Consider the following 10,916-nt stretch of genomic DNA (forward strand, 5'->3'; position numbering starts at 1 on the left):
CTGGGATTACAGGCTTGAGCCACTGCACCCGGCCCATCTGCACATCTTGAAACACTTGGAATCTCTCCTCTGACTGGGATGGATGGTCATGGCCACCCATAGGATGTCAGGGAAAAGAATACCCTGGACTTCAAAGGGCCATTCAATAGCATTATTCAAATTTCTGGGGAGTAGGAAGGCTGGACTGCAAGGCGGGTGAGATGGAGAGCTTCACCTCATTTTAGGGCCCTGATGGAATCTCAGAGGCACTGCCCTCCAGGCTGCTGCGTTACTGTTACTATGATGGAACAGTAGTCCCCTGTGTGTTGAGATAAGTCACGGAGCCAGGCATGTGTCCTTTGAAAGGCAACCACTTCTTTATCCATCTAGCATCTGACTTGTGAGGTCAGGGGTACCGCAGCCTGAGAGGAGGTGGGAACCTCCCTTCCCTCCCAACAGGAGCCTCGATGGCTGCACAGAGCGGGCTGGAGTATCTGTGAGAGGCGAGGCTTTCATTCTCTTTACCTGAAACTGAAAAAACTGTCCAAATAGTAGTATGTGTGGAGCAGCATATTTTTTTGAAATTATTTTTCTGCTGTATGCTTTTAAAGAAAACCAAAAATGTTTTTAAATCTTAATTTGAACATCCCTGATTTGGCCAGTATCATTTACTATCTATAGATATATGAGCAATATTAGAAGAACCTGCACACAGTTTTGAAAATTGAATAAATATCTTTATTGCTGATTATAAAGTGATACATGTTTATTATAAATGATTCAAATAATATAGAAAGGGAAAGTAGCCTGGTGATACCATTCTCTGGAAATTGCCACTGTTAGCTGTGAGTCTGTTGCAAAGCTGCAGAAGCTTAAGGACCCGAGTTTTAAGTGAGCTTGTGTTCTCATATTGGGTTACATTTGTTCTCTGCAAAAAACACATAGCATAAACAGCGGAAAACACTTTATAATAAAAACCAGAAGACTGAAAATGAAAATTCACACAAAGCTACAACTGATACCAGTAAGACTCAGAACCTTTACATTTCCTAGATGTATTCATTTTGTTGTCTTTCTGGCATGTTATGGTCTTTGTAGATGAGAGGAAGAGTCTTTCGTGAACCTGCCAACCTCAGTATCTGTTCTTTCTGTTCTACTAGGGGTTTGTGAGATCATTGTAATGTTCTGGTTTTCCATGGCTTATGATAAAAAGATATATTGGGAGGCTTAAGAGGTCTTTTTTTTCTTAGAGCAATTTACCTGTAATCTTTTAGGAATCTGTGTATAAATCCCTTCTCTGGATGATTACTTGCATGTGACTATGTAGTCATCATCGTGTATGACTGCGTGAAGCACATTTATTAGGTTCATTACATCTCACGTTTCTTTATGGATGATCATTTATTCACCCAGATATTATTAAGGACTTTCTGTGTGCCTGACAGTGCTAGGATTGAGGGTACCACAGGACAAGGCTGACCGGGAAGAGAGACACATTAGTGGACAGCCCTCAGCCCGTGTGAGAAAAGAAGGTGCAGCGGAGGGAGGGACTGCTTTCTGCCGGAAGGCTCCAGGGGAGGATTCTCTTGGAGTCCGGGTGTTACATTTCAGTGACATGAGTCAGAAAGTCCAGCAAGAATCTGTAGATGTGGAATGGCCCAGGGATGAAGAAAAAAATCAAAATATGTCAAGACAAAGAGATACACTAATAGAGAAGGGAATTGGCATTTGTTAAGTGCCTCCTGGGTGCCAGGCACTGGATGTCAGCTGCACTCAGTCCTATGAGGTACTTATCGTACATACCGTTGTCCTCATTTTGCCCATGAGGAAACTCAGGCTCTGAAAGGTGAAGTAACTTGCTCCAGGTCTCATAACTTGAATTACCACCTGGAGGCATCAGGATTCACATACAGGTGTGAACGCGCCACAGATTACAGTGTCACAGCACAGGGCTGAGGAAAGAGTGTGGCTTCTTTGGGGAGTGATGTGTTGATGGAGCTGGAGTATGGTGTGCATTGGAAGAAACTGGCAGAAATGAAATGAAAACAGAGAATGGGGCCAGTTTGTGAAGGGCACTCGCAGCCTATGTAAGATTTGCTATTAGAGTTTGAGAATACCAGCAAAAGTTTGTAAGCAGATCTGACAGCTTAGATTTATCTTTTAGAAAGAAAACCCTGGCTGCCTTGTTTGGGATGAATGGATTTGAGAAAATTGGAGGAGGGTCACAGATTTATCTTCACTATGCTTAGATATACAAATACAATATTTTTCTGAATGTAGTCTTTCTCCTTAAGATCCCCTCCCCACTGAATAAGTAGAGAAAAATGAACCTGCATTTGGTGGAGAGTAATAAACTCAGCTAGATATTGAAACAGTAAACTCTAATCATATAAAAGGCCCCTTTTAGTAATTCACTCATCCTTCTGTGCCTCACTAAAATGGTGTCATAGTAAAAGAGGGCTCATGTGTTCTTGAGGTTGTGTGAGCATGTGTGTGTGTGTGTGTGTGTGTCAGAGGGTGAGGCAGGAATCTTGCTGGTGCTGATTGGGAGCTGGCACTGCTCTGCTCAGCCTTGGCTGTTTTGTTGATATCTGTTGCTGAAGTGTGTGGCTGCTGTAACAGGTGGTTCTATAACCACAATCCGTCCATTTGCCCAATGCACAGTGGTCAGCGTACCAGGGCACTGCGATAGAGCAGAGAAGGAGTTTCATAATCGTAGGGTGGCCAATGAGGAGATGGGAAGAAACCCCAAATTCACCTCCCTGAAAAGTTTGGGGATAGGGTTTTTAAAGGATCTGGACAGGGCTGAAGTGTGGGGATCACTGATTGGTCAAGAAGTGAGAGAAGTCATGGGACAGGGAGGTGAAAAAACTGCATTCTTGTGCTGAGTTGGTTCCTTGGTGGGGGTGTTCAGACCGGTTGGTGTCAGCCATTCCACTGGAATTCAGAATCTGAAAAACACCTTAAGCAATTCTTGAGCAAAAAGAGCTTATGATTGGATCATCGGAGATTCTATGTATAGGAACGATGGGGGAGCAGTGGCAGGTGGTCAGCATGCTACGTGACTCGCTCAGCAGCTGCAGGAGAGTGGGTCGAAGTGCACCAGTGCACAGGCCAGTGCCTAACTATGATTCTGCCCAAAGCAGTGAATTCTCTCCCAGGTCTCTCTTGCTGGGGCTTCATGGCTCCGGGCCATGAGTTCTGATAGTGCACTTCCCTCCGCAGTCCTCTACAGCATAGCTGGGAACGTCCATCCTACGGAGATGCTCAGGGAAACTCTCAGACCCTTTCTTTACCTAACTACTGGGACACCAATCTTACTGATTTACAGGATGTGGTCCCCACCTCTAGGGTCACCACCCGTATTGTCCTGAGGCTTGGGGTGGGGCGAGAGGACATTGTGTGAGAGGATGTCCTCCAGAGCCCCCGAGGGAAGTGGCACTGAAGCTCTTTGGCATCAGCTTTGTCATCAATGCTTTAAACTCCTCACCCTTCTCTAGGAGTTTATCCAAGTGGGGAGAAGCTGTACCACGTGTGTCCCTGCCTCCCTCTGTTTTCTCCATCTACCTCGGACCTCTCCTTCTTGCCACACTCCTCCTTGTGCTCCCAACTCACTGAGACTTTCCCTAGTTCATGCTGTCCTCCTCCCTGGGAAGGGGGGCACTAGCTTCGACCTTTGGGCTGTAATGGCAGCTGGGATACAAGGAGAGAAAGAGACCCGCTGTCAGACAAAGCAGCATAGCTTGGAAAGTGTTTCACAGCTGTGACATCTGCTATCCCAGTGATAAAGGGGCGCATCAGTGGGTCTAGTTCTAGACGAGGGCTAATAAATTCCACAGAGAGTCCCAGGAGGGGGCACCGGTGAAACCAAATGGGCGAGGGTTGATAAGGGGGTAGAAATTGGAGATAACTTTGAGGTTCCTAGGTAGAGCAGCTGTTGAGTCCAGATGCACTTTTCTCAAGAGAAAAGACAAGAGAAGGAATCGTTGTGAGTGCAGAGGGTAGAGGGTGGGAGGGAGAGAAGGAAGGTAACAAGTACATTCCATTTTGGATGTAATAGGAATGCTGTTTAGTGTAGAAATATAGGGCTGGTGCCTGGGAGAAAATCTGCCTGGAGAAATAAATTTGGAAACTGATGAGAATATCCAAGGAGGAAAAAGATGAGGAACTCATTGTCATTGTAGATATTGAATTTGAAGACACAAACAAGGTCATCACTCTGTTTTAATTCTTTCACTTTGTGATGACCCAGTGCTTGGTAATGTCTGCTCCAGTTCCTGCAGTAGGACAGGTAAAAGGTCACAGAATACCATCCCGCTGCTCTTTTCCATCCGCTAGGGGACCTGTGAAGCCCCAGGTCTGAGACAGATCTGTGATGCACTCAGTTCTTATCAGAGTGAGACTAGACATACAAGACTTTTTGATGAGTGGCTACAAATAATGATTTGCAGGCACATGCAGGGGCAGTGTTTGATTTTTTGTGATTTAGCTGAATCTGTTTAACTCCTAAAAGTGTAACATGTACTTCTCGTAACTCTTTCCATCATTGTTATGCCTGAGACATGCTTTAACCTTTGGATGTACTCTGCTAATGTAATTGCCTTGCTGTCTTTTAAAGGCTGCTTTTAATTGGGTTCCCAAGCAGCAGCTGCTGTTAAGGTGCAGGCTGCAGCCTTTGGATACATCGGGCTGGTTCATTAAGTGTTTCCTCTCCCCGGACTGGGCATTTGGGTTTGGATGGTAGCCAGCAGTTACTGAAATGCCATCAGTTATAAGATTGCCCTTTAAGCCACTGATTTGTTATTTTATTGAGTTTTGACTCTTTTCCTCTCAAATTTAAGTGGAGATTTATTGAATGTGATGTTAACCTCAATACTTCCCATTCCCAGTTGTCTTTTCATAAGGGTTATTTTCCCCTAGTTTATAGCATTTAGTCCTCTGCCTGAACTGGAGATTTAAGAACTAACGACAGCTGTCATTTATGGGGCTCATGACTGTCTGGGAAGTGTGGTGGATTATCTCATAGGCATGGCCCAGAGTCCTTAGTGGGACTCTGCACAGTAGTACATGACATGCACAGGTAACCTGAGAGGTCTCTTAGCTAATTTTTCCTTTTTGGTAAAATTGTGCTGAAAATTTCCCTCTCCAGGACTAGACGTATTTATTTATTTATTTATTTATTTATTTGAGACGGAGGTTTGCTTTTGTTGCCCAGGCTGGAGTGCAGTGGTGTGATCTCGGCTCACTGCAACCTCTGCCTCCCAGGTTCAAGCAATTCTCCTGCCTTAGCCTCCCAAGCAGCTGGGATTACAGGCACCCACCACCACGCCGAGCTAATTTTTGTATTTTTAGTAGATATGGGGTTTCACTCTGTTGGCCAGGCTGGTCTTGAACTCCTGACCTCAGGTGATCCACCCACCTTGGCTTCCCAAAGCGCTGGGATTACAGGTGTGAGCCACAATGCCTGGCCTCATAGGATTATTGACCTGAGGGTTTTTACTTCATTTGAAGAAAATGACTACGTAACTGTCATACGGAATAAGCAGGACTGGGGTAGGGGGAAGTGGAACAACTGGAAGAACTCTGTTTCGGTTTTTGGTTTTCTTTTTCAGAGCAGCTCTGTGGGGCTGGTTCTTTTCATGCTTCAGGATGAAGTCTTGGGCAGGCCCCAGGTATTTTCTGTTCACTCTAATACAATAAAAAGTTTTCTGGTCACATTTTCCTTCCAGACAGTCTCAGTTTGTTGATTAATATGTCCAGCCTCAGGCAGACGAATTTAAAGTGAAAGCTTCTCCCATCCCATCCCTGGCTGGAACTTGCTGCAGGGAAGGCCGATGCCAGCTGTTCCTCTATCCCTGGGTCTCCTCACCAGCTTCCTGGGCTACTCTGACTTTTCCAAGTTGGGACCCATCCCGCATGGGTTTCCTCTGTGTGTGGTCTGAGTTTAAAGCTCAGTCTTTGGGGCTGCTCCCCTTTCGAGAAGCAGGAAGTGTGTCTCCTCTGCCCAGTCTCCTATGATCCCCCATCCCATCTCCTTGGCACCGGGTGGGATTCCTGCAGCCTGTCTGTGCTGCAGCTTCTTGCCCTGCAAGCTGCCCTCTTCGCGGTTCTTGCAGCTGGCTCTAAGACAAGCCCAGCCTGGCTTTCTCAGGTGTGGCCAGCTTGTGGCCCAAAGGAAACACTCCCTTTCTACTTGCCGTTGGTGGGAATATTCCTTCCCACGTGCAGCACCCTCTACTTTGAGCTGCCTGGCAGGCAGCTCCCAGACATTAGCCTTTCAGATTCTTGCACAGGCGAGGCATCAACTTGGGAGGACATGGGAACAACCCTTAACGAGCTCCTTGGAGCCCCTCTCACTAGCTTGAGGCCAAGAGAACACCCTTCCCCCTTTCCCAGGGTGTGTGTTGGGGCATAGGTGGTGGAAGTGGGGGACCAAGCACACACAGTTCTCCATGAAGAAGTCTATGATCTCCAAGAGTTTGGCCATTTCAAATCTAACCCTTTTATGGCCTTGGGTGAGTGAAAGTCAAAACCATTTTTAGCCACCTCTTTTCCAAGTCCAACATGGTGGTTCAATACCTCACCTTGACACATGGCATTGGTTTCTGTTTGTTGTCTGGAGGCAGCACTGAAACTGAAACACAAAAGTCTCATTTTAATATTTGATTACATTTGGCTACATTGCCAGTTGTGTATAGCATGATTCTTAGATACAAAATAGGGACTGCTACTGTCACTGTGGTTGGGGGCCACTGGAGTGAAAGGATCTCCAAAGTCTTTTGCTACCTCCGATTAGCTAGAAATGGTGATATCTTCCCCCCACCAAGCTAGTTTACCTATTTGGTAACCTGTTTGTATTTTTTATTTTTTTTCACGATTAAACAAACTCCCTCCCTCCCCACACAGCCCTTCTTCCCTCCTTCCTTCCCTCTTCCCTCCCTTCCTTCCTTCCTTCCTTCTTCCTTCCTTCCTTACTCCTTCCTTCCTTCCTTCCCTCCTCCTCCCTCCCTCCCTTCCCTCCTTCCTTCCTCTGTTCCTTCCTTCCTTCCTCTCCTTCTTCCTCTCTTTCCCTCCCTTGCTCCCTCCCTTTCTTCCTCACTTCCTCCCTTCCTTCCTTTTTCCTTCCTTTCTTCTTCCTCCCATCTTCCTTTTTTTTCTATTCGTCCTTTCTGTCTCCCCTTTTCTTTTTTTTCTTTCTCTCAGGTCTGTGTTCTTTCTCCTGGCCAGTGAAGGAGACTTTCTTTCTATCTTCTCTACTTAAGCTCCCCCAGTGGTCTTCCTAGGGCCAAGACTCTGTAATGTGTCCCCCAAGGAGCCTTTTTGCCTCTTCATCCAAACTTTTGCTTAGGAGACGCTCCCCTCAGTCCTGGCTGGGATTTATATATGTACCCACACTGGAACTCTTGGCACACATCCTGGAACCCATGACACCAGTGCATTCACTCCACTCTCAACACTCCCAACGCACGTACAAACAGAAAAGAAATAAGTAGATAGAAGGCAGAATAGTGAATGGGAGAGAGAATGCTTGGCAAATGGTAAAGTAACTGTTGGATGCTGCTGCACTTCCAGTCAACTTCATTAATGTAGCTAATCTAAGCAGGAAATCCAGGTACGTTAATTAAAAAGTATGACTAATGAAATGGTTTGAAAAAGCTGCGTATGTATTTTTAAGGGCTGAAAAAAAAGCAGGCAACTTTTTGGATGCAGAGGGCAGGTTGAATTAACTTTTTTATACTTCAAAGGCCTAATACAATGTTTTATCAGTAGTCGCAGGAGCCCGATAAACAATTGTTTAATAAAGGACAGGTCAAAGTAAACCAGCTTGTTGAAGCTGACACATTTTGGGAAAAGATTTTGTGAGTAGATAAGAATGAGTGTAATTGAGTAAATCCAAGAATTTGCACATAGGTGTTTTCCCCCCAGTTTCCTGCTGCTTATTTTTTCCCCATTTTAAAAAGTTGAGATAGAAATCACATCCCATAAAATTCACCATTTTAAAGTGTACAATCCAGTGGTTTTTAGAATATTAGCCAGCTTGTGAAACCATCACCACTGTCTATTTCCAGAATGTTTTCATCATTCAAAAAAGAAAACCCACTAATAGTGGATGCATGACTTTGTACATTTGTCAAAACCCATAGAACCCTAATGTAAACTATGGGCTTTAGTTAATAATTATGTATCAATATTTGTTCATCAACTGTAACAAATATGTCACATATATGCAAAATGTTAATAACAGTGAAAACTGTTTGTGGGGGGGGGGCGGAGAGAGCATATGGGAGCTTCCTGTACTTTCTGTTCAGTTTTTCTGTAAACCAAATACTATTCTAGAATGTCTGTCAATTAAAAAATAGTAATAAAGAAACTCCTCACCCATTAGCAGTTACTCCCGGCTGCCCATTCCCTTCACTCCTGGCAACCACTGACCTGTGTTTTGTCTCTTGCACAAGTTCTTTTGAAGAAGCATTTAAGCCATTTGTTTTGGTAGTTACAGTTAAGAGATTGCTGAGTGTTTCTACATTAAAATATCACATCCTTATAATTCCCATCTGCCCTTGCTGAAAACATTAGTGAAGGATGAAATATGCTTTGAAAAATTAAAATGGCATAGCTATTCATAAAAATAGGAGAAAAATAAAAATCTTGTCAGTCTAGAAGTGTAATAAAAACATTTCTGCTATGTGAAACCTGAAGCTCCAGGTCTGTAAACTCTGCAGCAGGCAGAGACAGCTGCGACTTTGACACCATGGGGCAGAATCACTGAAAAGCATTCTGGGAATGGCTTGGGATCAGAGTCACGCTCAGAGAACTTGAACTGGGAACTATGTTGGGGTCGTTCTGGAGCAACATGCATATGGCAGCTTACCTATAGTGGCTGAGAAATCAGAGAAAATTATAAAGAGATATATCTGTGTGGAGAGGCTCAATGACTATAACAGCAGTATCTGCAACAGCACCATGGAGTGGGGGTGGGGAGTTGGAATTTGATCTGCCTATCAAAGAGCTGGTTCTGGTCTGGGATTCTTGAGGGGCCAGATATACAGAATTTAAAATTAAATGCAAATTAAAATTTATGATTTGCCTTTCACTGAGCAAAAATTATTTCCTAATGGTTTGTATTTCTGATGTCTTTCTGGTAATATGGTGTTTTAGAATCTCAGTTTTCAGGCTCCTCTAGAATGAGAAGATTTCTCTCTAATTCTGTATATCTATCTGGCCCCTCAAGATGAGATATAATTTTAAAAGTACATTTGGGACTCATAAAGATATGGAAATAGTATCTATGAAAAGGACAAGAAATTATAAAACAAAAACAGGTAGCTATGACTCAAGGACAGGTAGATATGAAAATGATTCTACCAGAAGCCATGAAAATAAAAAAATTGCTATTAAAATAAAAATAACTTGCGAGGTTCCAAGATGGCCGAATAGGAACAGCTCCAGTCTACAGCTCCCAGTGTTAGCAACGCAGAAGACGGATGATTTCTGCATTTCCAACTGAGGTATCGGGTTCATCTCACTGGGGCTTGTCGAACAGTGGATGCAGCCCACAGAGCATGAACAGAATCTGGGCAGGGCATTGCCTCACCCAGGAAGTACAAGGGGTCGGGGAATTCCCTTTCCTAGCCAAGGAAAGCCATGACAGATGGTATCTGGAAATTTGGGACACTCCCACCCTAATACTGCGCTTTTCCAATGGTCTTAGCAAACGGCACACCAGGAGATTGTATCCCGCACCTGGCTTGTAGGGTCCCACTCCCATGGAGCCTCGCTCACTGCTAGCACAGCAGTCTGAGATGGGACTGCAAGGCAGCAGCAAGGCTGGGGGAGGGGTGTCTGCCATTGCTGAGGCTTGAGAAGGTAAACAAAGCGGCCAGGAAGCTCAAACTGGGTGGAGCCCACTGCAGCTCAAGGAGGCCTGCCTGCCTCTGTAGGCTCCACCTCTGTGGGCAGGGCATAGCTGAACAAAAAGCAACAGAATGTTCTGCAGACTTAAACATCCCTGTCTGACAGCTTTGAAGAGAGTAATGGTTCTCCCAGCATGGAGTTTGAGATCTGAGAATGGACAGACTGCCTCCTCAAGTGGGTCCCTGACACCTGAGTAGCCTAACTGGGAGACACCTCCCAGTAGGGGCCAACTGACACCTCATACGGCCAGGTGTCCCTCTGAGACGAAGTTTCCAGAGGAAGGATCAGGCAGCAACGTTTGCCGTTCTGCAGTATTTGCTGTTCTGCAGCCTCCACTCGTGATACCCAGGCAAACAGGGTCTGGAGTAGACCTCCAGCAAACTCCAACAGACCTGCAGCTGAGGGTCCTGTTAGAAGGAAAACTAACAAACAGAAAGGACATCCACACCAAAACCCTATCTGTACATCACCATCATCAAAGACCAAAGGTAGATAAAACCACAAAGATGGGGATAAACCAGAGCAGAAAAGCTGAAAATTCTAAAAATTAGAGTGCCTCTTCTCCTCCAAAGGAATGTGGCTCCTTGCCAGCAACGGAACAAAGCTGGATGGAGAATGACTTTGACAAGTTGAGAGAAGGCTTCAGATGATCGGTAATAAAAAACTTCTCCAAGCTAAAGGGGGATGTTCAAACCCAACGCAAAGAAGCTAAAAACCTTGAAAAAAGATTAGACAAATGGCTAACTAGAATAAGCAGTGTAGAGAAGACCTTAAATGACCTGATGGAGCTGAAAACCATGGTATGAGAACTACATGATGCATGCACAAGCTTCAGTAGCCGATTCGATCAAGAGGAAGAAAGGGTATCAGTGACTGAAGATCAAATTAATGAAATGAAGCAAGAAGAGAAGTTTATAGAAAAAAGAGTAAAAAGAAATGAACAAAGCCTCCAAGAAATATGGGACTACATGAAAAGACCAAATCTATGTCTGATTGGTGTACCTGAAAGTGACAGGGAGAAT

The 10,916-nt window shown here is 44.7% G+C and overlaps 1 protein-coding gene across 1 annotated transcript in view; it reads left to right on the forward strand.

The window, feature by feature from the left end:
- Positions 1-4,222: 4,222 nt before the first annotated feature.
- The window catches only part of RASGRF2 (Ras protein-specific guanine nucleotide-releasing factor 2), a 212,001-nt gene continuing 205,307 nt past the window's right edge, over positions 4,223-10,916 (forward strand). Inside the window, exon 1 of the mRNA XM_011995569.1 lies at positions 4,223-4,270. Coding sequence (XP_011850959.1) covers positions 4,223-4,270 — 48 coding nt within the window. The remainder of the gene's footprint in view (positions 4,271-10,916) is intronic.

The sequence above is a fragment of the Mandrillus leucophaeus genome, unplaced genomic scaffold (genome assembly GCF_000951045.1).
Source record: "Mandrillus leucophaeus isolate KB7577 unplaced genomic scaffold, Mleu.le_1.0 Scaffold491, whole genome shotgun sequence".
NCBI lineage: Eukaryota > Metazoa > Chordata > Mammalia > Primates > Cercopithecidae > Mandrillus > Mandrillus leucophaeus.